This window comes from Jaculus jaculus, chromosome 5 (genome assembly GCF_020740685.1).
Source record: "Jaculus jaculus isolate mJacJac1 chromosome 5, mJacJac1.mat.Y.cur, whole genome shotgun sequence".
Taxonomy (NCBI): Eukaryota; Metazoa; Chordata; class Mammalia; order Rodentia; family Dipodidae; genus Jaculus; species Jaculus jaculus.
This window is the reverse complement of record NC_059106.1, coordinates 8,912,231-8,940,198: the sequence shown is the minus strand read 5'-3', so window position 1 is coordinate 8,940,198 and position 27,968 is coordinate 8,912,231. Positions and strand designations below refer to the sequence as shown.

The 27,968-nt window shown below is 52.2% G+C and overlaps 1 protein-coding gene across 1 annotated transcript in view; it reads right to left on the bottom strand.

Annotated features, from left to right (window-relative positions):
- Positions 1–27,968, bottom strand: part of Galnt2 (polypeptide N-acetylgalactosaminyltransferase 2) — a 121,107-nt gene that overhangs the window by 14,065 nt on the left and 79,074 nt on the right. The window contains exons 4-11 of the mRNA XM_045149558.1: positions 13,931–14,029; positions 13,663–13,730; positions 13,430–13,495; positions 7,379–7,500; positions 5,643–5,730; positions 3,909–3,996; positions 3,242–3,345; positions 247–373 (exon numbers count right to left, since the gene is read on the bottom strand). Coding sequence (XP_045005493.1) covers positions 247–373; positions 3,242–3,345; positions 3,909–3,996; positions 5,643–5,730; positions 7,379–7,500; positions 13,430–13,495; positions 13,663–13,730; positions 13,931–14,029 — 762 coding nt within the window. The remainder of the gene's footprint in view (positions 1–246; positions 374–3,241; positions 3,346–3,908; positions 3,997–5,642; positions 5,731–7,378; positions 7,501–13,429; positions 13,496–13,662; positions 13,731–13,930; positions 14,030–27,968) is intronic.

Here is a 27,968-nt window from a genome sequence, read left to right as displayed (position 1 = left end):
CCCAACTTTAAGATATTTTCTCCCCAACATCTTTTGGGGTACACTATCACAGAGCAGTTTTTTCCTGATGTCTAAGGACTGGCCCACTTTAGTGCGCACTACCTGCCTCCCCAACAATGCTTTCCAAGACCCCCAAGGAGTGCGTGGAGGCGGCTACTACCCTCTGTGGGGCAGCACTCCATGGCAGCCGCCCCGCCCCACCCGGGGCTCTCTGGGCTGTGCTCTGGGTGGTCTCCCAGTTCTTACCGGGCAAACACGGTGCCGCTGCCTCCTGGGAATGTGTAGGGGTGCTGCTTCCGGAACACGTGTCCCACGCGGCTGCAGGGGATGATCTCCAGGCTGCCACCACACTGCCACACGCGGAAGGAGATCTCTGAGGTCAAGAGGAGGTGCAGTGACCACCAGTGCCCACAGCGCTCCACCCCTGGCTCGGTGAGGGGCTCCTTCTCCAGAACAGTCTGGATCTTCCTACAGCAGACACTGAACCCAACCTGGTGGGCCCCTCCACACAAGGGTGACTTCAGTGTGTTCTCAATGCAGACACCATCTGGCCTAAGACACGGGTCATCCCACGACACCACAGCTGCCAACTGGAGAGCCAGGCAGGGGCTTTCTTACTGGCTGCTCGCCATGTGACCGCCGTGTGTCACATGTGCACTGGCTTAGTGTCAAAACCATCACGGGAGGTGTCTGAATGCCTACCATCAAGGAGCCTGACCGCTGCAGGCAGCCCCCTTCTGCTGTGCCGTGACTCAGTGCAAAGGAAGCACTAGGATTTGGGAGGTTTTCCACCCAGGGAGGAGCCCTGTCCTTGTCCACGTGCGTCAGCAGGCTGCGACAGCAGTCAGGTTCCGAGGTAGACACACACCTCGGTAGTGACTAGGGACGGCCAGCTGACTAATGGCACCTACAGCTGCCCACGCTTTCAGTCAGGAGCTGATGGCCCAGGCAGGAACGCTCTGAGCTCACTGTGTCAGTAAAGGTGGTCCCAAGGGTGACAGGCGTGCAGAACCAGCATTGTCATGACACACCTGTCACCTGTCCTGACTGCAAGACCCTGAGCATGGACAGAAGAGACAAGACGTGCTACTCTGACAGCGGCCATGTGGTTTATATGGAAGGGATTTCCCTCTGGGCTGTGGACACCCCTCAGCACATGCTGATGCAGCTAGAAATCTATGAAGCGGGCACTGCCACCAATGCCACAGACCAGGAAGAATGAAGCAGGACCTTCGCAGACTGTCCAGTGAGTGGATGGTTCAACTCTCCAGACCAGTGCTCCGGTCGTGGCAGCAGTGCCCAGATGCCCAATGCCACTTGGATAGTGCAGCCTGAGCTCCTGCCCCTGCGGGTGGGGCAAGCTAAAATTGTGAGAACTCCCTCAGGAGGAGTGGCCACGGCCACCTGAGCAGAGGCAGGGGGCAGCTCTCACCTCCCCAGAGTACCCCACAAAACTCTGAGTAAAACATTCTCTGTAGTGCACGAACAAAACTTATAAACAAGTCTGCCTACTGGGAGACTCAAGATTGGACTTAGGGGAAGGGACTCTGCACAGCCGGCAAGGGGCAACTCGGGGACTTGAAGGCCGAGCACACAGATTTCACTTGAGCCCTGGGCTAAGGACACCCCTTCAAATACCACAGGGGGCTGCCTGAAAGCCAGCTCTGGCCCCAAGCAGCCGCACCTCGCATCTTCCTGGAGCCTTTGCTGAACTGGCAATGGCTTTATCTAAGACACTACTAGTCAGGAAAACAGGGGCTCTCCTCATCCTCTTGATCACACATGGAAGAGATGGCTCAGGTGTGACGTGGGTCTACATCCCAATTGTCCGTTCCCCACACACGGCCACAAAAGCATGTGGGCTGGTAACTTCCAGCATGCTGCGTGGCACCCAGGAACAGAGCTCTGGCTAGTGGGTTCACACTGCACACTATGCAGACCACTGAGCCCGGCCGTGGGCTCACCAGGCCTCCCGGGGGGTCTCACCTTCCCCAGCCTCCTCAGGCCTTTGAGTAGGATGGAAGTGTAAAGGCCCCAATGGCAGTTAACCAGTCCTGTCCTCAAGGGCTCCGGCTTCCAGGTGATGTCACCTTAGATACAAATCAACCCCCCAGCAGGGTGACATGCAAGACGAGACGGGCTGGCTAACCACTGACCACGTCCTCCACCGTGCTCTCGGAACTACACGTGCTCCTGGGAACTGGTGCTTGTGCTAACACGCTGTCCCATGGGGCAGTCCCTCACCAGGCTGGAGCCTTTCTTGCCCACATGAGTCCATTCAAGCTCTATCCAAGGCCAGTGGGTCACAGGAATGTGGGGAAGGGGACGGGCGGCCTCACGGCACCTCCCCTGCCCACCCCGCCACGCCGAGCCGGAGCGGAGAGCAGCTTTCATCACACTGGGCAGAGGCGTCCTCCTAGATGAAATGTCTCCACGAACTTCAACTTCAAAAGTGACAGGCAAGTGACAGGCTAGCTCAGGCTGTTCTTTTAAAGCCAACAGAAGCTATCAAAGTCTCTGTCACAAGGAAAGCTACTCAAAGTGGCAGTGGCGTCATTCTCCCTCCCTCTCCTTGCCCCCTTGCCTCCCAGGGCACACCTGCGCAAGGACGAAACAATTTAACAACTCCTGGGGGCTGAGCAAAAGCCGCTCAGAACTACCAGCACTTGAAATCAAAGGCTGCGAGGGAAGCAAGCAAGAAATAAAAACAAAACATGCTGACAAGCCTTTTTATCTGCCACTAAGACATACACAGCAGCTGCCTACACAGACCACTGCCTGTAAAGTGTCACTCCACTCCTGGGAAAAAGTGATTTGTGTGGGTTATTAAAAAAGAACAAAAAAACTTCCCTAAAGTAGTTGAGAGGGGTGTGAATGCCAGGAGCCCCCTTGTAGCATCCACAAATGATTCCAATTCTGCCAACCCAACAGGTTCCTGGCCTCATTCCCACTCTACACAGCTAACCAGAGCCCAGGTGCTGGGCTGTGTCTGTCCTGGGGGCATGCATCCCGAACCCCAGTGTCAAATGGAATGATGACCTCAACACTGGCCTCCTCTACCCTGGCACCCCTTACTACTGCCAGCCCCGCAGTCACTGCGAGAGCATGTCTGAGTGTGCCTTGGGAACCGGAGTGCCCACAGGACGGTTGCTCTGGGGTCTCCTCCATGGCTCGTGGTTGGCACCCTGCCTCCCGCAGCCCTTCACCCAGGTCACGGACGCAGGCACGCAGTCGTACGCACCCAGGTTCTCTCCTCCCCACACGTCCATCATCATGTCATACTTCCCCAGCTCTTCAAAATAGAACTTGTTCATCACAAACAGCCCGCCAGCGATCATGGGGGTTCTGGAGAGGTGGAGGAGAGCGAGGTCAAGGTTAGGTGTGAACCCTTCTTCAAAGGCCAAGCCCAGTCCGTCCCCTGACCACAAGCTGACTGTCACCCCCGCTGTGCTCTGGGGCCCTTGATTCCCTACTGTCCTCCCATTCCCAGCCAGGAGCCCCACAGTGCTGGACAGTGAGCAGAGCTTCTGTGAGGTCTGTGACCCCTCCAGGGCTGGGGCCCTCTCTGTCTTAGGGGAGGTGGTAGGCCCGTGCCTCCGTTTCCCTATGGGGTTACCGTAAAGATGACAAGGGTGACACACGGTTATGTGTCCTTGTCCCATGGATCAGCTGAGAGGCCCCCTTTGCTACAGACAACGCTGCACCACAAATCTGAGGCAACAGGCTGCCTATGAGGAAGGAAAAGAACCCTCAAAGGACCTCACTGTGTGGCCTGGGGACAGGTGCTGGCCTTGAGCTGAGGCTGGGCTCCTGGAGGGGAGGCAGGAACCCCAGCGGAAGCTCCGGGCCATGTGGGCCAGAGTCTCAGTCCTCCCCCGAGGGGCTCCCTGCAGCACACTGGCACTTACTTTATGGGGGCGACCGGGTTCCCCTGCCGGGACCGCCTCTGCTCAGGTGTCATGTAATCCCATTTGAACACCAAGTTCCAGTCAAAACCTACCGGCCAGGAAAGGAAACAGTAATGAGAAAAGATGGCCCTTTATACGTGGCTACCTGCCCCTGCAGCTAGAAACCAGGAACATGTGGCTGAGACTCACGGCCACCAAATGAAATGACGAACGAGGTGGGGGGTAGAGACCGACTCGGGCGGTGGAGCGGGGACAGCTGTGTGGGGCGGGGACAGCGGGAGAGCTGCGCTGAACACTCCAACCCTCACCGAAAATGTGGGTTTGGGTTTCTCTTTTTGTCTGTTCCCCGCCCCCACCGGACATTGGTGGGAGGACATGCAGCCCAGGCTGACCTAGAATTTGCAGCAATCCTCCTGTCTCAGCCACCTGTGTGCCATCGTCCCTGGCTCGGATTTTCCAACAGTAAATGTGAGGACCAGCGCCGGTGTGATTCCACTCACTGCGCAGCAGGGGCTGGACGACCCCTCCCAAGAGGAGGGGATCTGGGCCCCAGTCAGGAGCACATGCTCATGGCTGGCTCCGAGGCCCTGGCTGCAGCACAAGGCGACTTTGTGAAGCTGTGGTTCTCGAGACACGGACCCAGTACCTTTTCAGGGCCCATGGCATTAAAAACACTTCCATCCTGACCTCAGACCTTCTGTCCTGGGTGTGCTGTGCACACCTGCAATCCTAGCAACTGTGGGAGGCTGAGACAGGGGGCCTCAAGTCCCAGGCCAGCCTGGGCTGTGCAGTGAGACCATGACTCAAAACAAAACAGAACAAACCAAAAAAACAAAAACAACCCTGTTTTCAGCTGGCACGGTGGTGCAAGCCTTTAATCCCAGTACTTGGGAGGCTCTGTGAGTTCAAGGCCACCCTGAGACTACATAGTGAATTCCAGGTCAGCCTGGGTTAGAGCAAGACCCTACCTCAAAAAAAAAAAAAAAAAAAAGTTTTTCTATGCTTCCTATGTCTTACTTATCAGGAGTTATGGTGGGTTAGGAGGCCACAGGCTATTGGACAAGAGGACAGTGTGACCTGCTCCACCCCTTGTGTGACAATGCGTCAGTGTGTAAGGCAGCCTCCCTGTCAGAACTCTGGGGCCCTCAACAATTCTTCAGAGGGAAAGAGTTTGGGCCACACGGCTCTTGGGGCCACTATGAGGCCTTATAGGACACTGTCCACTCACACAGACCCAAGGCCCCTCAGGGGCTTGGAGAAGCCGACGGGCAGGCAGCTGGGGAGGAGGGTCCGGCATCCAAGCCCTGTGAGAAAGAATGGCTGGTGCCTGGCAGGCAGGTGGTGAGGGGGTGTGCCAGGCCCCCGCTGGTCTCCCAGTGACGGGACAGCAGGATACAGAGGCTATCAGATGGGCTGAGGTAGGCAGAGGATGGGCAGAAGACTTTGGCTCTTGACCCTGACAGAACCTCACCTCTGTGGATGGAGCACCCTACAGGTGCTACAGGTGGCGGCTGCCCGTAGTCTCCCACCCAGCACACCAGCGGGAGGGGCTTGTCCAGTCTGATCAGCAGAGACAAAGCAAGTTCCCCAGGATGCAAGGCTCCAACAGCAAGACGGGGTGGGAGCCAGGCAGCTCTGGCCAGGAACAGGGCAGGCCCCACCTGGAGTGCCCGCTGCGCACACACTCAAAGTCACTCTGGCACAGTCAGTCAGCGGACAACCATCGACACCTACCGCCCTTGAGGTCGGCAGAGGCGCCCACATACTGGAAGTTGTCCATGTTAATGACGTCGATGATGGGCGACACCACCCGCGTCCTGTCCTGAGCGTGGACGGAGGAAGGAGAGCAGACGTCACAATCCCAGCAGAGCGAGGGCCCGCCCGCCCACGCACTAGTGCAGGGGGGGGTGGCATGAACGGGGACAGCTGCAGCCTGGGACACTACTGCCAGCGGTTCCTTCAGCTGAAGGCACAGACTGTGCAGTGGCCCAAGACAACTCAACATTTCAACCACGGGCAGGTCCTGCTCTCACGCCTTGGCTGTACTCAATGCCAGCCATCCATTCCTGCCTTGCGGCCAGCTTGCGAATGGGCTCGCTGCCCGGGTACTTATGCCAGTCAGGCAGGGTGAGCTGTGGAAGGTATCACTGCTCCAACAGCAACCAAACTAGGGGTTCCAGATTGCGAGGACCCTCTCCGTGATTCTAGTCAAGAAGTCTGCCCAGTGCCTTTATGCCTCAAGACCACTCTCTGCTGAGAGCCAGAGAACACAGGCCTTTGACTTTTCTGGGTCTTTAAACTCAGTCTGCTCTGTCTCACACTGACAGCTCACAAGAGAGGGGGTGCACGCTCCCCAAGTCAGAGGGAGCCCTTGCTAGCTGAAGAAAGACTCAAAGTTTAGCAGCAAGACAAGGGGTGCTTGAGGGGAGCTTACTTTGGGGATGTCAGAACGTTCCAACCCTGCTGGCAATAATCTTAACAGGAAAATAAGCTGTGGTCTCTGCCTGCCAGGATCAGACTGGCCCTGGGTGAGGGAGTCAAAGCCTGCTGAGACAGGAGTGACAAGAGCCACTCTTGTCAGCGAACGACTTGGCTGAGGAGAGTCTTCCAGGCAAGCTGGTGGCCCATGCATACTCCAGTATGGTGGGGGGCTGGCCCTGACTGTTTTCCTGGGAGAACAAGAAGTTTTGTGCTGGGGCTCCAGGATGGAGGTATGTGCAGAAGATGGGCCTGGCCAGGAACGGCAATGACTGCAAACAAAGCACCTGGCATGTCCTCCGAGCCCAGGACAGGGCAGCAAATAGGACTTGCACCAGCCTCAGGTGACTTACAGGCTTGTGACTCTGTCGGTCACCGTGCTTGAGACGCTGCAGGCAGTGAGCGCCGCATTCGTTCTCAACTTCCTTTCATTAAGTCTGCTTTATTACCCTAGGGAAGCACTTTCCTAGCAGCAAGGGGAAAGTCAATAAAGCAAGCGGAAGGCAAGAGAAGGGACACAAAGCTGAACGAACTGATCAGTGATGATGCTTTGAGAAGGCAGAAGGTGCCCAAATATGGCCACTGAGTCACCTGATGGCCCCGCCTGGGCACTGCACTGACCATAGCTTGTGTATCCCTATGGCTGGGCCTGGAGGAGTTGTCTAGCCCACCCTGAGGGTACAGGGATATCCGTGGGGCCACTCTCCCAGATATTGCATTAAATGACACTCCCAGAAACAGGGTGCCCTGTTATCCACATGCCTTCCAAACCGCCAGGGCTGAGGACGGGCTAGGAGGGTGCGAGGGTGGACGTGTGTGAAGGCAGCGTCCATGCCTCAGGCTTTCACCAGCCCTGCGCGGCCCACCTCCTGCCTGTCAGGTGACTGTTCCCTATGCGAATGGGACACCGGGAGCACCAACTTCCTTCCCAGGGTCAAGAAAACCCGCAGTCAGTGTGTGACCACATGCCCCCACTGTGACCCAGGCCTCACCTCGGCGACCCGCTCCAGCAGTGGCTCCAGCCAGTGCTCGTTACACTCGCAGTGGCTGTCCAGGAACGTCAGGACCTCGGCCTGGGCGGCATCAGCCCCGCGGACCCGCGAGCGCATCAGGCCTGCAAGGTGAGTTCAAGGTGCGTTAGGGGTCAGGGCAAAAAAGCTTGCTGAGCCAGTGTCGTGCCGGCTGCTCGGGTGCATCAGCATTGCTCCTTAGTGGTAGGGACGTGGTCCCAGAAGGACTTTCAAACACCATTCATCAGGGTTGGAGATATGGCTTAGCAGTTAAGGCGCTTGCCTGCAAAGCCTAAGGACCCAGGTTCAATTCTTTAGGTCCAACATAAGCAAGATGCACATGGTAGCACATGCATCTAGAGTTTGTCTGCAGTGGCTACAGGGCCTGGCATGCCCATTCTCACTCTCTCCAATTAAAAAAGATGGCAAGACTCTTACCAAGACCGTGTGTCCTGAGAAAGGCTTTCAGCAAGTGGGGGGTCTTTCAACAAAAATGTGGACTTCAGAGCACTTTCCTCGGGCAAGCCTACAGTACCCTACCTAGCTGGGCTAAGGAGGGTGTTGCCCAACATCTTGAGAGCTAACGGTGCTGGGCTAGTGACCACAACATTGCAACTGCATTGCAAAGAGCTTCGCCTCTGTCACAAGCCAGGAGCATCAAGTCGAAGCCCAGCTGCCTGGCTGTCACATAAAATCAGGGATGCTCTAGGCCCAACCCACGGTGCCGAGGCTAGAACGTGTTAGTAATACATAGCTCCACTAGGACACAAAGTGCGGGGGCTGAGAAAGTGGCGTGGTGATACAGTGCTTGCTGCCTGCGTGTGAGTCCTGAGAGAGTCGGAATCCCCAGAACTCACACAAAGCTGTGCAGCGGAGATAGGAAGAAGCATGCTGGGCGAACAAGACACCTTCAAACAAGGTGGGAAGTGAGGACTGACTCCCATGTCCTTTAACCTCCATACACGTGCTATGGCATGTGAATATTCCACACACACACACACACGGGTGGGGGGGGGAGATGATAAATTCTATCTTCCCTAGATGCTGTGGCCGTGAGTGGCTTTCACTGAACTCTCTAGGCTTTATATCTGGAGATGTGACCACCCCTGACCAGTGGGTTCCTTTTCATAGTTAAGACAGATTTCTGATCAGTTATCAGCTACATGCCAGCTCTGTGCTATGCAAGCCCTTGCTTTAATAATGGTGATAAATGCTGAGCTAAACTTAAAGGCGGTGACTGGAAAAGGTTTCAAAAGTTAGACTTAGAAGGCAGACACTTGAGGGGGTTTAACACTTGAAACAGAGCCAACACACAAAGTGAGACCCAGGTCTGCACAGGACTCCCCAGGGGATACCCTCCCACTGACCCACGGTATAGGCCACTGGGCTCAAGGTGTCAAAGGACACAGTGCAGGATTTTCGAGCTGGAAACAGAAGGCAGGCCCCAAATCTGGTGATAATGACACCCCTCCCCAAAGCCATGTAGGCACAGGTTCCCAGAAACCCAAGGTCAACAGCGGTCAGAAGAACTGACTGAGGCTTCAACTGTTCCCCACTCCAGTGAACACAAAGTTTGGAGTTTGAGTCTGGCCAAGCTTACAAAGTTTGGAAAACACATCTGCTCTCTATACAAAGTCCAGAAGGCTCACATTTAGGAATACAACTGTTCTGGGGGAAAGGCCCACACAGAATACGCTTGCCCCAGCAGAGAACACAGGTAAGCATCCACAGCAAAGTGCTGGGCCAGGGTGGGCCTTAGGTCACGGGATGGTGCACACCGAAGGCTTGACCTTGATCCCCGATGGCAGCGCTACTGGGAGGCAAGTGGATCACAAATCTCATCAGTAGACTAATCCACGGAGGGACTCATCATTCGATGGGCATTACTGTGGAGTGGTAGGAACTGGGGGGCAGACCTAGCTGGTTGAACTGCTCACTACGGTGTGTCCCCTAGAAGGCTCTATCTGGCCCTCAGGCCCTGATCTCTCTCAGTCTCTCTCTCTCTCTGCTTGCCAACTTCCGTGATGTAAGCAGCTCTGCTCTGCCACAACCCCCCACCATGACATGCAGCCCTACCTCAGGCCCAAGCAGCAGGACCAAGCAACTATGAGCTAAACATGAAATGGCGAGCCAAAAACCAACCTTTCTTCCTTTAAGTTGCTTCCCTTAAGTATTTTGTCATAGCAATAAAAATCTTTTAACTGCCCAGTGCACTGAAGATCAATATTCTTCAAAGAAAAGTAGCCCAGAACATCCACAGCCCAGCACACACAACATCCAGCCCAGCACATCTACAGCCCAGCACACACAACATCCAACCCAGCACATCCACAGCCCAGCACTCACAACATCCAACCCAGCACATCCACAGCCCAGCACACACAACATCCAACCCAGCACATCCACAGCCCAGCACACACAACATCCAACCCAGCACATCCACAGCCCAGCACACACAACATGCAGCCCAGCACATCCACAGCCCAGCACACACAACATCCAACCCAGCACATCCACAGCCCAGCACACACAACATGCAGCCCAGCACATCCACAGCCCAGCACTCACAACATCCAACCCAGCACATCCACAGCCCAGCACACACAACATCCAACCCAGCACATCCACAGCTCAGCACTCACAACATTCAGCCCAGTACATCTACAGTCCAGCACTCACAACATCTAGTATCTTGTCAAAATTCAGTAGATAGGAGGGAAGAAATAGAATGTGTATAAATAGCCCAGAACATCTCCAGCCCAGCATTTACAACATCCAATATCTTGTAAAAGTTTAGTAGACAGGAGGGAAGAAATAGAACATGGAATATACCCCAAAGAAAGGGGAAAAAACTTAATTGAAAAGTCACTTAGAGATGACTCAGATATTGGAATTAAAAGATAAAGCTTTAAAAATAGCAATTACAGGCTGGAAAGATGGCTCAGCAGTTAAGGAGCTTGCCTGCAAAGCCTAACAACCTGGGTCCAATTCCCCAGTACCCTTGTAAAGCCAGATGCACAAAGTCTGGAGGCACATGCACCTGGAATTTGCCTGCAGTAGCAAGAGGCCCTGGTGCATTCATTCTCATTCTCTCTCTGCTTGTAAACAAACAAACAAACAAACAAACAAACAAACAAACAAACAAACAAAAAACGGCTATTACAATCCTCTTCCAGAACTCAAGGGAAATGGCTGCTTTAATGAGCAAACAGGTGGGAACCTCAGCAGAGAAAGGCAAACTCCATGAAGAATCCAATGGCCTTTATTTATTCCAAAACTACAAACTGAAATGATCAGAAAGGAAGACTGGTCTTAACAGCAGTGTGGGGCTGTCAGGAAGACCAGTGAACTGAAGGACGGGGCAGCAGAAACCGATCTGCCCACTTACCTGGGGAAAGTCCTGAGAGAAACCCCAACGCGTGAGGGCTACAGGACAGTATGAGGTGGTTGTGTGCAACTAGGACCCAAGACTGGCGCAGGAAATACGCCAGAAGACAAACGGCCCACCATTTTCTAAATCTGGTAGAAATCACCATTGCACATTTTCAAGGATTTTATCAAGCCTAAAACAGGATAAACATTAAAAAAAAATTAAAAAGGAAAGCTAGACAGGTCACAGTCAGACCATGATGAAGACTCAGTAGAGGGCAGCCGGTGCCCGCGACCTGTGACATCCCGAGGAACAGCAGTACACGTGGTAACTACAGTCCACAGACAGGTCCTGAAAGGACATTTTAAAGTGCTCAAAAATCCAACTCAGAATTCTAATGAGAGAAGCCGTCCTGTAATAACAAAGGGGAAGGCTCTTCTAACAGCCAGGCCGACAGATGCCACTGCTGACGGGAAGAAAGACCTGCAAGAAACCGTCCTGGCTGAACATGACAGGAACATGGCGCCTGGTGAAGGCACCCCGAGAGCGTGGGAGGAAACTGCAGAAGACACCGGCTCTCACGGCCTCGCGCTCTTAAGTTAAAAGGTAAATGAGGCTTTAGGGCAAGAGTCTGTGGGGCTTGTGACATATGTAGATGGTGTGTGAGCAGCAACAGTACACAGGGCACGGGAAGGAACAGAACCAACGGCAGGACCTCAGGTCTTACGGATCGTGGTGACGCTGACTCCAAGGTCCCCGCCAGGGGCTGAAGCAGTGTGTCCCTCAGAGCAGCTACAGATGCTGCTCCTCCGCTGCTGTCACCATGACAGCATGACCTGCAAGTGTCATAAATGTCTGTGTGTGGAGGGGGTCTGAGATACGGACGCACATACACAGCTCCTCATGCATCTATGCACTCTACGGATTTTCCCACTCAGCTCTTCCACACTTCAGGGGTCACACTCAGCCCTTGCACACAGGCTTACACGGCCTATCTTTCCACAGCCTCATCCCTTGAGAACACAGCAAAGACATGGGCTCTTCCCAAAGGATACACTTAACAAAAGCAACACAACATTATCATTTAATGTGCCATTCTGAGTTTTAGATGCACTAACACACTGATGAGCAACTATTGAACACTGTCGTCTGTTCCTCCCTCCCTCCTCTAGCTTTCTTTTCCCAGCCCTTGTCAAACTTTTCCTTCTAGGTGAGAGGATTGGGTGGAAAGCAGTTCAAATTTAGTTATTTGGTAAGTCTGGGGACAGAAATAATGAAGCCATCATAAGCTTTAAAAAAACAAATATTTTATTTATTTGAGAAAGGCAGATAGAGAGAATGGGTGCACTAGGGCCTCTATTCACTGCAAATTAACTCCAGATACATGTGCCACCTTGTGCATCTGAATTTACGTGGGAACTGGGGAATTAAACCTGGGTCCTTTGGCTTTGGAGGCAAATGCCTTAATTGCTAAGCCAGCTCTCCAGCCCCAAGCTTTTTTGTTTACTACATACAGGCTTGGGGGACTGGGTGGATTCTGCAGCAAAGCTGCCTGGGCTGAGGGCCGTCACACTATCTGCATGCTTCAAGACCTTGCATCATTTGAGCAGTCTCTCATAACCACCCACACAGCAGGCTCCAGGAGCCCAGCGTTCACTCAGAGACTGACAGCCAGCGCAGGGCTGGCATTTGCAAAACCCCATCAGCATGTAATGACAGCGCTCTCTCCCTGTTTGGGATGGTTCTCTTTCTGCAGGCTGTCAAGCCTGAATCTGGTATCGGATTCCTAAAATACAGAGTCCCTGTGTATCTCATGACTAAACCTTCCTGCTTCCTCCAAACTCTAATGGTCAAGGGACTGACTGGACTTCAGTTACAAGTGAGAGAGAGAAGACAATTTTACAAATGCATAGACAGAAATGTGCTTTGAGGGGCTGGAGAGTTGGCTTAGTGGTTAAAGTGCTTGCCTTTGAAGCCTAAGGACCTAGGTTCGACTCCCCAGAGCCCACATAAGCCAGATGCACATGGTGGTGCATGCATCTGAAGTTTGTTTGCAGTGGCAGGAGGCCTTGGTGCACCCATTCATTCTCTCTGTCGTATTTATATATAAAAAGAGATGCTTTGAACACTGGGTTTCATGAACAAACAATTCCAAACATTTGAGCTGTGACTTCCCATGTTTGCTGGACAGGACTCTCAGGCAGCTCTGGCAGAGGGGGCGAGAGACAGACAGACAGACATCTAACTGTGCTGTCCCCAAAGCACTTCCACTGGGCCGGGAGCAGCAGGAGGAAGCTGGGTTGATGAAGCCCTGTCTGTGCTGAGGGCCTGGGCATAGATGGATGACTGGAACTCCTTGCTTGTGCAGAGACAGTCGTTGTGGGTTGGCAGCCACAGCTCTCCTGGCCTGTCTTTAGTCCCTAACAGCTGCTTCAAACCAGCCTTTGTATCTGAGCCGACTTCTAGCTAACATACTGTATTTGATAAATGCCTCAATCTATGATGCTCTTTTGTTCTGCGACTATGAATGTTCACTGCTTCCACAGAAGAACATACCATTTGGGGCAACCTGATTCCATGTTCCTGGGCTGTGGTGCTTGTATTTGGCTCAGAATAAACTGTCTCTTATTCTATTTGAGGTAAGTGCTCCAAGAAAGACTTACCTTCTCGTCGGTCATTTCTAAGGACCCGTACTTTCTCAATTTTCCCCAAGAGGGCCCCGTCCTCAGCTAGGGAGAGAAAAGAGGCACTCTAGTGAACTTTGAGTATATGCAGGCCCCTCAGTCTCCCATAGGCAGTCCCTCCCCTGGGATCTCTGGAGGTTGCTTCTGCTCCATCCTGACACTTGCTGTCCACTCCTCCTTGATGCCCCATCACAGAAGGCCAGAGGACTCACGGTCATTGCTGTAGTCATCCACCAGGATTATTTCCTTGATGAGGTGGGGTGGACTTCTCTTAAGCACACTGAGGAAAGACAAAGAGACAAGAGTCTTCTGAGGGTGGAGCTCTGGGTAGAGCCATGCCAGGCACTGGGCAGTCAGGTGCCCTTGTATGTAAGCCCCACTGACTCTGCTGGCCTGATCATGCACAGGGCACAGCTGGCATCCAGCACCCTAATGCAATAGGTAAACCTGGTGGTACCGGGAGGTGTCTGTGGGCCTCACCTGACCACCGTCCGCAGCAGGGCCGACCTGGCTTCATTGTGAAATGTGATCACCACGCTGGTGGCTGGGAGGTCTATTCGCCATTGCTTCCGCTGACATCTGTAGAGAGAGAAAAATGTCCCGTGAGTGATGAGCACAGCCGGCCATGGGTCATGTATGAGGGAGAAGCAAAGCAGACTACTGGGGGACAGGATATGGTTAACTTGTCAGCTGATAAGCTTCTGGGACTGACTGGAAACATGGGGGCAGAAGACATAGCTGGGGTTCCACTCAAGACACGGGGGATCCTGGCAAACAGTGGCATACTGAGAACAGCTTTAGGCATATGAAGAAGTGTATTCTGGGATAGAGAGATGGCTTAGCAGTTAAAGCGCTTGCCTGCAAAGTCAAAGGACCTCGGTTCGATTCCCCAGGACCCATATAAGCCAGATGTACAAGGTGGCACGTGCATCTGGAATTTGTTCACAGTGGTTGGAAGCCCTGGCATGTCTATTCTCTCTCTCTCTCTGCTTCTTTCATACTCTCAAATAAATAAATAAAAATACTAAAAAAAAATTATTTAAAAAAAGAAGTGTGGGGCTGGAGAGATGGCTTAGTGGTTAAGTGCTTGCCTGTGAAGCCTAAGGACCCCGGTTCAAGGCTCTATTCTCCAGGACCCACGTTAGCCAGATGCACAAGACAGCACATGCGTCTGGAGTTTGTTTGCAGTGGCTGGAAGCCCTGGCGTGCCCATTCTCTCTCTCTCTGTCACCCTCAAATAAATAAATAAAAATGAACAAAAAAATAAAAATAAAAATAAAAAAAGAAATGTGTTCTGAAATAGCAAAACGGTTCCCACCCACAGGCGCACACACCCGCAGCAGCACGCCCGCCCGCTGCACTACGGTGCTCTGTTTGGGAGGAGAGCGGCCACCTCGTGACTCTCTCTAGCTTTGCCAGTAGCACACATACGGTGCCTGGAAACCGGGCTTTCAGGACAGTGATGGACCCACTGACAGCTCTCCCTCATGCTGGACACAGGCGTGCGCTCCTTCCACGCTAGGCCTCCCTCAGTCACCTAGTGCTGGGACTTCCTCAAACACAAGCCCACAAAGGCCTCAGCCTACAAAGACAGCAGGTGGCACCTGGATTCCTGAGGTCGACTCTGGATGACACACATCTGGAAAGGTATTAAAGGCTATTTTCAAAACAAAACAAACAAAAAAAAAAACCTGCCTCTTACAGCACCCAGGAGGTAGAGGCAGGAGGATGAGAAGTCCAATGTTACCCTTTGCTACACATGGAGTTTGAGGCCAGCCTGGACTACATGAGACCTGTTTCAAAACCAAAAACTAAACCAAAAGACCATACCTCTCGCAGGCCTGGGGACAAGACGCCAGCACAGGGTCCTCACTGTGCCCCAAGGGGGAAGGGAACTTGGGAGACCCTCAGGAAGCTATCGGCTGTCATTGAGCCTGACCATACTTGCCAAGTGGTGCCGCCTTTGACACCAGCCTGGGCGGAAACCAGACAGGGCAGCAGAGCACCATGCCATGCAGAATGCCACGTCAGGGCTGACAGGCGCTCGGGGAACTGTCACTTGGCCTCTAGCTCTCTCCATGCTGGCACTTGCCATCGCCACGGGTGGTGGAGGTGGAAAGCTTTCCACAGACCCAAAGACCAAAGACTCGGTTTTACTCTCTGCTCCTCACGGGTTTCCCAGCACAGGCTCCCAGAACCAGCCCGTGTCCACGTGAGTGGACCTCAGCGGGAGGAGGAGGTTTGAGAAGAACCTTGGCAGGCAGCCAGCCAGCCACGCTGGACACCGCATCCCTGCACGGAGAGCGGCGCCGGAGCTGCTGCGGGACAGTGGCCCACAGTGCTGCAAGGGAAGGTGCCGCCGAGACGCGTTCCCTTAGGCCCTGGCAAACAAGCTTGGAGCAGATTTTGAAAATGAGCAGGAAAAGCAGCGCAATTACAAAGCAATTAGGCCGGAATTGCAGAAGGGGCGTCTTTGGTTAATTTTAGTCATTATAGGAAGCTCCTTCCAATTAATCACGAGAAAACTGTGTGACAGTCAGTTGTTTGGGGAAAAATGCATTTTGCAATTAATATCCAATCTCATTACAAGCAAACCTTTACAGACAAGTAGACTGATGGGTAGCTGTTGATGGGTAGCTGTTTTTCCCTCCGTTTGGAGAATTAACAGATTAAGGGAGTGAGAAACTGCAAGGCTTCAACTGTAAGCAAATAACGCCACTGCTGAGAAGTCAGTCTACAATGCTAAGGAGAGGAGGCCCCGTGTTGGGCGGGACTGCCCTCTGCAGTTAGCAGCTCACAGGGCTGGCTGTGTGGGAACACCAGAGACACAGGGCAGCGCTTTTCTTCTCAAATTGAAGGGAACTGGGCCCATCCAATCATGCCCTATTCTCTTGCTTTCCTTGTCTCGGCAGGAGACGAGTCTTCCATGAGTTTTTGGAGTCTCCTGGGGCTCTGGAAGCAATTTCCAGAGCAAGCAGCCTGCTTCACACTATTTTATTAAAACTCTTTTACATATTCATAAGGCAGAGTCTTGGCAATCATGAGACTTCAGTGGGATCCCACTCTTTAGGCGAGGAGTAACAAGTAGAAACTGAAGATCTCGTGCCCTGTGGGTTGGACTGAGTGTATACAAAGCCATATGAGCCTCACTCTGAACCAAGAAGCTGAGCCAGGGTAATTTCTTTAGAAGGAAGAGGAATGAATTTTGCCTTTCAGGAGCCACATCCCTGTCAGCCAGCCCTCTCTGCTCCAGAGCAGGGTGGGGGAGCTGGCTGTGGGGAGTCCCTCCTGGGGCTGAGCAGCTGGCAGCACGGGGAGCTGTGTCTGGTTCTTTTTTCCCCAGAGGCAGGAGGCAGCATGATGCTGAGAGACAGGCTATGGGAAAGACTCGGATCACTTTTGTTCAGACTGGCTGATTAGTGAGTCCAGATGCCCTCTGTGTTCTCCACAGGACTGGGGCTAAAGCCATTTGAGGCCATGTCCAGCTGCTTACATGGGTGCCAGGAAATTGAATTCAGGGCAAATTAGGTACTCTCTGGCCATCATGCTTGCATGGCAAGTTCTCTTACCTGATGAGCCCAAGAGTTAAATTAAAAAAATATTTTATTATGGGCTGGAGGGATGGCTCAGTGGCTAAGCCATTTGCCTGTGAAGCCTAAGGACCCGGGTTTGATTCCCCAGTGCCCATGTAAGCCAGAGGCACAGGTGGTGCATGTGTCTGGAGTTCATTTGTAGTGGCTGGAGGCCCTGGCACAGCCATTTTCTATCTGTCTGCCTCTTTCTCGCTCTGTCACTCTCAAATAAATAAATAAAAATAAAAGCAAAAAATTTAGTTTTTATTATATTTGCAAGTGCGTGTGCACACACGTGCGCGCACGCACACACGTGCGCACGCGCACACACACACACACACAGAATGGGTGTGCCAGGGTCTCCTGCTGCTGCAAATGAACTCCAGATGCATGTGCCACCCTGTGCATCTATTTGGCTTTACATGGGTACTGGGATATTGAATGCAGGCCATCAGGCTTTGCAGGAAGCACCTTTAACCACTGACCCATCTCGCCAGCCCAATAATTGTGTTTTCATAATGAGTGCCCTCCATGAAGCCTTGCCTCTATTCCCAGCACACTAGTGGTGAGATACGACTGGCAACAGGACTCCTCTCAGAGATTCCCGAGAGCTTTGGTGCCATGCACAAGCTGTGACAGCAAACACATGGGCTGTGACCCCATCACACAGGGCCCAGGAAGTCTGTCCAGTGTGCTTCCCACCCTCGCCCTACAACCTGATGCAGGGCTCCACAGGCGTTGAGTGTCTCTGCCAATGTTAGGTTCCCTAGACTCAAAGTGGCTCTGAGGTTGGCACCTGGAGCATGGCGGCTCAAAACCAGAAGGGCCAGGCCAGCAACCAGTCAGGATGGATGACACACACCCAGGCTGGACTCACGTGTCTCAATCATTGCATTCTGCCAATCAAGAACAAGATAGATGGATGCTGGGCATGGTGGCGCACGTCTTTAATCCCAGCTCTTGGGAGGCAGAGTTAGAAGAATTGCCATGAGTTCAAGGCCACCCTGAGACTACATAGTGAATTCCAGGTCAGCCTGAGCTAGGGTGAGACCCTACCTTGAAAAACAACAACAAAAAGAGAGAGGAGAGAGTAAGATAGATGGCTCCACATTTCAAGGTGGTTACTGTGGAATCTTCCAGAAGGCGAGGTGAGCCAAATGAACAGCATGTGAATTGGAAATGGAAGCAGAAAGAAAAACAAAAGGAGTAACAGGCGCTGAACAACATTCACTTATTCAAAAGCATTCTTAGCCTCCCAACAGCAGTGGCAGAGCAGTGGGCCATCGGTGGGCCCCTGAACAACCAGAGGGGCCACCCAGACTGTTCTAGGGAGGTCTTGTGACACCAGAGAACCAATCCTAAGAGGTAGACTGACCTCTGGAATTAAGCTTCTCAAAGGCCAGGTTGCCACAGGGCCTGACAAGCCCCCCTTTCCCCTGTATTCGTCTCACTTCATAATTAATCTAAAATAGTTTTCTCGCGTCCTGCAGGCTTGGCACTCCGCAACAAACACAAAACAGGGACCGGGCGAAAACCACATTTATCATGCCAGGACACAAGACATAGTCTGTTTCACTGGTTGCTCTGCCTTCAAAGGCTCCGTGCCCCAGGGGAGGCCAGGGGTCGCAGAGCTAAGGCGCACACTGATGGCAGGGCCACGGGTACCCAGATGGCACAGCTGCCAAGCTCAATGCAGAGTCTCACCTGTGGAGCTCCACTGGGTGTTGTCAGGGAGCCGCTGCTCGAGGGAATAAAGCTGTCATTCAGGACCGTCATTTGCTCTCTATTGCCTCCCATTTTCCAGTCACTAAATTTTAACTGAAAACTTTTGTCAAGAGCTGTTGGGGGCTGAGAAAATAGCAGCATTGGATGGAATTTCTGAGGACCCCACAAAACTGTCAAGTACCACCCCAAGCTGCAGGTGCCTGCCATTTGGGCAGAGTCATTCAGAGAGTCAGTCAGAGCAAGGACTGCCCTTTAAACCCGTCCTTCCTGATGCCAGGCAACACCCGTCCTGGAGAAGCTCCCGCTACGGAGCAAACAGAGAGCCAGTCCTGTCCTCCCTTAGCCTAGCCCGACGCTCGCCTTGGTCCTCAGCAGAGGCCCTCTGCTTAGGCAGTGACCCTGCCTTCCTCACTGTGGATGGCTCAGCTCCCATCTGCTCTGCTCCTCCGGTCCCCAAGCGGCTAACCTCCAGGGGGCGCCCTTCCCAGGGCACATCCAGACAAGTGGCTTGCTTTCCACCCAGTGCCAATGTCTCTGCTCCAGGACAGCATGGCAGCTGCCGCATGGCACGGCCATCTTGCTGTGAGAAGCTGATGGGGAAGGATGTGCGCTCTGCCTAACATGCCCTTGGCACTCTAGGCGTGTGGCAAACAGATCAGCTCTTCACTTTCCTCCCAGAGAAAAAGGGCAGACAAGTGTCTAGGTGCTGAGTATACGGACATGGCCTTGAAACATAAGGTTCACTGTGTGGCCCACTCCTAGGTCCCCCAGCAGCCTCACTGTGAGCAGGACCCCAATTCTCCCCTACCTCTCCAAATGGTCTGTGATCTCTTGGCTTCCTTATCCTGCTCCCCTCAAATGTAATACTGTTCCTTCTGGGGCCCTAGGGGAGAAGCTGACTTCCACTTGGAGACAGAATGGCAAGTCAAGGTGACGGGTGAGTTGGAAATGGACTCCCAGACACACGCAGCTACCGCACTTTGTTCTGGTCCTTTCAAGTGCAACGCCGGGACCTCTGCACACTTTGAGGCCATTTTCTTACGGGCTTAGCTTTGAAAGGATGGCAAAGCTCAGCGAGACTGCATAACCTAAGTTCATGCCTTCAACTGCCTCCTTGGTCACAGCAGACTGAGTTCTGTCTCATGGACTTCACCAGTATGCCCCAGAGGCTTCTGGGAGAGACTTGCTTCCCAGTCAGAAAGGAGAGCCACTGAAGACAAAAGCCCACTTCTGCCCTTTGTGGCTGGTCTTGAATGTGACTGTGATACTGGCAGCCTTCCTGCAACCACCCAAGGTCAAGGCGGGTCACAGCCAGCCAGCCTGGGACCCTGACCTCGGGTGGCCACTTCCAGGGCTCTCCTTCAACAGGGCAATAAATGACTCTTTTAGAAAGTGTCCTGATACCACAGATAACCAATGTCAGGATGGTTTCAGGGTCCTGACAGTACTTAACAGGGAAGAATACACAAACCCAAATCAAAAAAACCACCCCAAAATGCAAAATAACAGGAGACAAAAATACACTGAGAATAATCAACAGGTGGCACACACCTATTATCCCAGCTACTCAGGAGGCTGAGGCAGGAGGACCACATGTGCAAGGTCTGCTTAGGCCACACAGTGAGTTCCAGGCCAGCCTGGGCAGCTTGGTGAGACCCTATCTCATAATGGCAAGGAAGAAGAGAGCTGGGGCCGGGGCTCAGTGGTAGAGCGCTTGCCTAGCGTGTGCAAAGCCCTAGGCCCAGTCCACAGTGTGGTACAAAACTAAACCAAGCAAGCAAAACAAAACAGGATATTACTACTGGGCAGAATAAATTGTATGGCAACGGAACAACTTAAATGCAAGGAGGTGACTTGACGTTGATGAAGGTGTAGCCCGCAGCCGCGAGTACATGCCTCCACATGCGAATCACAGGATGAAAGTGGGTTAAGCAGCTGCTACTAGAGAGCAGCAGAAACCCACAACCTGGGCAGAGCCATAGACCACTAGAGAAGGACGGGGCACACCGGGGGGGTTGGGCATCATCAGCCGGTTGAAAACGTACGGGCACTAGCCGCCCTTTGAAGCACGTGTGTACGGAAAGGGGACATGAAGACGTGGGTCCTGCAGGCAGGCCACACGGTTCCCACCTGTCCTGGCTTGGCTAGCTGGTGAGGTGTGCACCCTCTCACTCTGTTCCGTAGTGACAAACCACCATGACAACCACACCAACCTCCAAGACGGTCCTGGGAGCCCAGTGAGCACTGTGTGTCAAGGGTGTGGTCAGGAATCTGGTGACAATGCTTCACAGATAAGACCCTTCACGTATGCAAAAGAATGAAGAAAAAATACCAATGCCTTAAGTTGAAACAGAAACAAATTCATGTCATGCAGTTTCAAAAACTCTTACCTAAATAAGCACTGAATTAAAAAAAGAAAGAAAAGCAGAATACCAGACAAGTAAGGAATACTATTTTAGTTAAATTAGGTTTAAAAATAACTGCTAATACTACACACTGTAATATGAGACCAGCTGGAGCTGTGCTCAGAGCAAGTCAGAGATGCAAGGGCAGTACTGGGCACCCAGTTTACACAAGGTGAGGAAGAGAACACACTAAAAGACTGGCATACCCCAACCCCCCAATATTGCGTAACATTAACAAACGTCTATTCACCCCAGATAGGGCACCAATGATAGACCAAAGAAATGATTTCACTCAAGTTCAGCTTGGGGTGCCAATGAGTTTACTGGGCTAGCTTACAGGAGAGTGGGTGAGGAGAGGGTTAGTTACTACAGGAGAGGGTAAAACCTCCAGGATGGCGGGCGAGGAGGTGCCTACAAGAGCCCGGAAGGCTCACAGCTGCACCAGTGAAGAGGCTTCCCCACAACTGCTAACTGCTTACCCACCCCCTAGGGAGAGGTGGGGCCTCACCACTCCTCTCCTCTCAAGGGAATGTCAGTGTCCCAATCTTACTGGTCTGTGCACAACTGCTCTGATTTCAAGATGGCAATGGCCAGTGTCAGGTCCAGAAGACAGAGTTCCCCAGCTGGACACAGACACACAGTAGGATGCACATAAGCTAGAATGTGTGACGTAAGGAGGCACCCCCTTCCAGTGCGAGCAAGCCGCACCTGAGCACTGGCTCATCAAGTTTGGTTCTCAAGGATGAGAGAAAGAAAGAAGAGGAAGGAAGGGGTCGCAAGTCTCTGGCACTTCCAAACAAGGCCAGAGACAAGGGTTTATAACTCCAGAAGATTTTAGTACATCGATGTATAACCCTGTGCCAGCAAAGGTGATCAACTGAGGAAATCTTACATTATTCTAGAAGACATAAATCACTAAGCTTATTCAGGGAAAACAGAAAAGCTCACCTGCAGCTGTCTTTGAAAGTTATCACAGGATTACTGACTACAATAGCTATATGTTTAGATGACTTTCACAGATAAATTTTAAGAACTAATTCCTTAAAAATAAGTCTTTCCTTAAGCATCTAAAAAGACTTTTGCCTTGCTCTGACTTCTTACAGTTAGCACAGTCATGTGACAAAGGCCGAGTGGAGGCAAAGGAGCAGGAGCCCCAGTCAGCCCTGGGCCGAGGAACTTCCATTGGTGAATCGACTAACCAAAGAGCACACAGTTATTTCAAATCAGTGAGCCAAGGGCTCACTCAGAAATGCCTCAATGGTCAGCATCAGAGAGAAAAGAAACCTCGGTTCACCACCAAAGAGGTAGCTGCATCCACACAGGCCGAGAGGCACACCGCTACAAAGAGCGAGAGACAGTTACCAACCCCAGGCAATGTTTCCTGCACGTTCCCGAGAGACAGAGTGGACAGCCGCACGCAAACCCTGTGCCTTCTGGCCTGTGATGTGCATCTGGCCATGGGTGGACAGGGGACACGTCAGAAAGGGCGTGCCCGGGGCTGCAAAGACCCTGCTGTTTTCAGATGCATTTTCCTTGTCTTTTTGCTTCCTCCACGCCCCCCCACCCCTGCCTTTTCTTTATTTTTTTTAGAAGAAAAGGGTTAATTTTGGTTCAACTTCTCAAGGGGGAGGCTCACCAGGACATAGCAGAGCAGAGGATGAACATCATTTTTTTTTTAATTGGGAATTTTAATATATGAACATACTCCAGTTTGACTGTATTCCCATCCCATTATTTATTATTATTATTATTTTGATATTTTTGCGTTTTTGAGGTAGGGTTTCACTCTAGCCGAGTCTGACCTGGAATTCACTAGGTAGTTTCAAGGTGGCCTCAAACTCACAGTAATCTCCTACCTCTGCCTCTCCAGTGCTGGGATTAAAGTTGTGTGCCACCACACCCAGCTTTTTTTTTTTTTTTAAACTACAACAGATGTATCTACTTTCAGCAATCTACGGACTTGCCTGCAAAGCCTAATGACCTGTGTTCAATTCCCCAGTACGCATGTAAAGCCAGATGCACAAGGTGGCACATGCGTCTGGAGCTTGTTTGCAGGGGCTTTAGGCCATGGCATGCTCATTCTCTCTGTCTTTATCTCTCTCTCTGCTTGCAAATAAATTAAAAAAAATTTTTTTTAAATCTACTCTCAAGATTAAAAAAAAAAAAAAGGTCTAAGGGCTGAAGCAGTACCTCAGTAGTTACATGCACTTCCTGGGTAAGCATGAGGACCTGGGGGCCTGAGACCACCTGAGCTTGAACCCTCAGAACCCACATAAGCAGCTGGGTGTGGCCACGTGGGCCTGTAACCCCAGCCCCATAGGGGAGCAGAGACCAAAGAACCACTGGAGTTCGTGAAAAAAAAAGAAAGTTTCAAGGTCAGCAAGAGACTCCAGCTCAAAACAAGACCGAGTGGAAGAGCCACAGAGCGGGATGCCTGATGTTCTGCTATGGCCACCAAGGTGAATACACCCTCAGCTGGGGTGTGCAAGGCACCACAAAGCCCCATACACAAGCACACACATTATACTAACACACACACACACACACACACACACACTCTCCCCCCCCCCCCCCGAAATCAGCCAATCAGTCACATTTTAAGAAAGGAGGAAGTAGGGAAGTCGAGATGTGAGGGTGGGCCACTTGTGTTTAGGATTTAAGCTCATATCTGGTGGCAGGTCTCTCAGCATCACGGTCATCTTTGCTGTCACCACCACCACCATCGTCGTCGTCACTGCAGCCACCACCGTCTCACCCTAATCTCCCTGGACCGGCGTGCTCAAGCCCAGGCGCGAAACCAGCAAGGCGCCAGCCTCAAGTGAAGACATGGCATTTGCACCTGAGCACACAGTGCTGCTGCGGGCAGACCTCCAGAAGGCGTGCCATGCACGGATGGGTGAGTCCGGGTGGCTTAGCAGTAGCCAGAGAGCCAGCTCCCCACGCAGCATGTGGGAAGAGGACATCAGAAGTCGTAGCCAAAGAGGCCAACTGATCTCAAAGTGACATCTGAATCAATGAAGATGCTTCCAGGGGCTCCCCCACCCCATGACCTCTCACCTCAGAGCCAATGTGGACTGCCTGGTCTAAACTACGATGATTCCTTTCTTAGTTCCTCATCCACAATTTTATTATGAAGAAAAAAAAAATGATGGACGGGAGTCTCCAGCCCTATCCGAATCTGTGAGGCAGCGGCAGCTAACCTGGTGTGGACAGTCATGCATTTTGCTTCTGAATTGTCACTGTGTTGGATTATGAGGCACTGTCTCGGGGCTGAGGCTAACGTTTAATGAATTATGACAACACTATTAGCACCTATTTGGAATCTGAGCAAGGCACCGGGGATGTGTGCGTTCAGTCTGTCCACAGCACAGATACTCTGGAGTGACAACGTGTGCCCTGACCCGCCAGTGCCCTGGCAGGAGGCCGTGACTGTCCTAGGAGGGGAGAGCAGTGCCGCTGTGTGGGGTCTGTCAGCGGCCCTTGAGGAAGTGAGACAGGGGTTGTTCCCACTGAGAAGGTCCTTGAGAGGAAAATGCCCTCATGCAGAGGACATTTGAGCCCCAAGGTCTGCAGAGTGCCCCCGGACCCTCTGTGGGAGCACAGGCAGAAGTCCCAGGGAATGAGGGCTAACAGGACCCTTGTGCAGAGCTCCGGAAGGTCACAGTTGCTCTTTACATGGTACTCGCCGGGGGGCTCACCTCTGCATGTCTCACCATTCTGCGACACACAGCACCCAAGATGACCCCCTGGGCACAGAAACCGGGCCCTCTCCAAAGACAAAACTGCTGGGCCCTGATGTTGTCAGCCTCCAGGATGGTAAAAATATCCTTCTGCTCCTGGTGACTTCCCAGGCCTGGACATTCCGTGACAATGACACAAGTGGACCCAGATGGACAAACGAATGTCCTCACAGTACATCTCTGGGACTCCTAGTCTTTGCACACACAGTCTGGTCACACCAGCTTCCGGCAGTCCTCTGCACGTGCCTGGCGCTCTCCTGAGACTGACTCGGTTCGTCTCTAGCGGGCTGGGCCACCCTTCTTGCTCACTGACCCCGCCCACCCCATCTGTAGTCACTCAGGTGGGCTTCTTTCAACCTTCCATGTAAGCAGCATGAAGGCAGAGCTTTTAAATCAGCTTGGTTTACTTTGTTTCCTTGGTGACCAGAAAAACATGTGGGGTGCTCTTAGCCTTGAAACACTTACTTGCTCAGGGAGCAAGAATACAGGAACCAAAGGAAATGGATACGGAACACTGAACATGTGAAACTTCAAGTCCAGAGGCAATATTCCTTTGTGTGGGGATGTTCCCCTCCTCTGAAGGATTTTAACTTTCAAAGAGAAGTGGATTTTCTCTGTGCATTATCAGATGAAGAAAATCTTGGCTAGTTGGACATGGTTACGATAAATGGCTGTTACTGTAGACGTGTGCACTTTTAATTCTACAGGCTGAAGTGAGTGTTCACAGATTCTATCACCAAAACTCAGTAGCTCCAGGGCAGGCAGGCTGTTCAGCTACCGCAGTGAACACACAGACGTCATGGGCTCATCAACGACTATGACTCATACAGATCAAAAGCGAAGCTTACCAGCTGACAGAAAGCTGCACTGCATGCAGCCTTATGGGAGACAGAAGCCACCAGTGGTGAAAACAGTGGACACTGCAAGCCTCAAATATGGCCAGACAGGCCACATGAGCCAATGGGTACAGTAGTGGCATGTCTATTATGAGGGAAACCAGCTGCTCTCTGATTGGACTGGAGGCCTGCTCTGTTGGAGGGAATACATGTCTGGTACTAAAAACCTAATCAAAAGCCTATGGCGGGAGAGGTCATGAACATTAGGAGTGTAGTGCCGGATCTTGTCTGGCTAAATGCATATATTATGCCCACTGCCCTACAAGCACTTTGCTTAATACCCATCTATTAATGCTACTCTCACTTTTGGTTAGAGAAGCTTCTCTTTTCAGATGGCAGTGACCACTGGGATGACTCAAAAGGCAACATATGGTTGGAGAGGTGGCTTAGTGGTTAAGGCACTTACCTGCAAAACTAAAGGACCCAGGTTTGATTCCCCAGTACCCACATAAAGCCAGATGCACAAGGTGACGCATGCATCTGGAGTTTGTTTGCAGTGGTTGGAAGCCCTGGTGCACCCATTCTCTATATATCTGCCTCTTTCTATCTCATTGTCTCTCAAATAAATAAATAAAATAAATAAAAAATATTTTAAAAAGGCAGCATAGTACTGAGAAGAAATGACCGAGGAATGTTCAGCACTGAAACATCTCTATCACACCTTCTAAGGCTCAGGGTCCATTGCGGAAGAGGTAGTGGAAAGAGTAAGAGCTGAAGAAAGGGTAGGACTGCTTACAATGCAACTGACCAGGCAGAAACTGGCCTTGGTATCCATGACCTCACAGTGCCTGGCACTACCTTCACAAGACCCTCATAATAGGAAGAAAAGATGATGACATCAAGATAAAAGAGAGACTAATGGAGAGAGGGAGGGGATATGATGGAGTGTGGATTTGTGAAAGGGAAAGTGGGGGAGGGGAGGGAATTATCATGGCTTATTGTCTGTAAGTATGGAAGCTGTCGATAAAAAATAAAAAAAACATAAAGCAATTTAAAAAAAAAGTGAAGCTTCAGAGCACAGCTCGCTCTCCTCGAAGCTGATTTCACACAGCATGAGCTGCTGGTCAGAGGACAGTGACCACCTGCACTGCTCGGAGGGTCACAAGGCTTTTCATAATTTCAGAGACTCGCGAGCTGACTAACGAGGGGGAGACATGCAGGGCGGCGACCGCTTTGCAGATAAAACCCAGAGCGGACAGAGACCATGTGGGTCTGAGAGCGGCAGTGATGGAGCTGCTAACAAGGCCAGCGCACCCCAAAGCCCACACCTCTGCTCGCTCTCACTGGGTCAGAAGCAGCTGTGCAAGAAGAAAATATAAAAGATGATCTCCTTCTGATAGGAAAACATACCCTTCTGTTACCTATTCCAGGGGGAGTACTCAGGTGCCCCGTGCTTTCAGTGACAGGAAACTCCCTTGGTGTCATGGAAAGCGTGAGGCCTGGCTTGCAGCATGCCGGGACGCAGGCGGCAGGGGGCTGTGGGCAGCCCTCTTGACCCCCACTCAGGGCATGTGTAAGCCCAGCACAGCGATGTCCTGTGAGCCAAGATGAGCCTCGGGGAGCCCGGGAACGAAGTCAAGGCTTGTTGAGGAAATGAGTTGCCCAGACCTCCGGTGCAGCCTCAAGGGGCGTCAGAGCTACCCAGCGCAGGCCACCTGAACGCCACCTCAGCTCCACGCTGCACAGAGACCTGCCCACCCAAACCGCCTCCGATACGCTTCTTCCTTGAGGGACAGAAACCCCAGGTACAGCCTTCAGCCACCTACGCGTTCCATGCACAAGACCAGCCACTGCAAGTGGACTTCTGACACCTTCAATCCAGCCATGGGGTGGGGGTGGGGAGGATGTCAGTGAACAGGAGGCAGGACAAAGGGACAAAAATGCAAGTCCACAGGCTGGAGAGATGGCTTAGTGGTTAAGCGCTTGCCTGTGAAGCCTAAGGACCCCGAGCCTAAGGCTCGATTCCCCAGGATCCACGTTAGCCAGATGCACAAGGGGGCACATGCGTCTGGAGTTTGTTTGCAGTGGCTGGAAGCCCTGGTGTGCCCATTCTCTCTCTCTACCTGCCTCTTTTCCTGTCGCTCTCAAAAAAAAAAAAACAAAACAAACAAGCATGCCCAGAAACAAGCACAAGAGGGCAGAGGACCTGGGGAAATGCCCAAGAAAGATGGAGAGGGTCT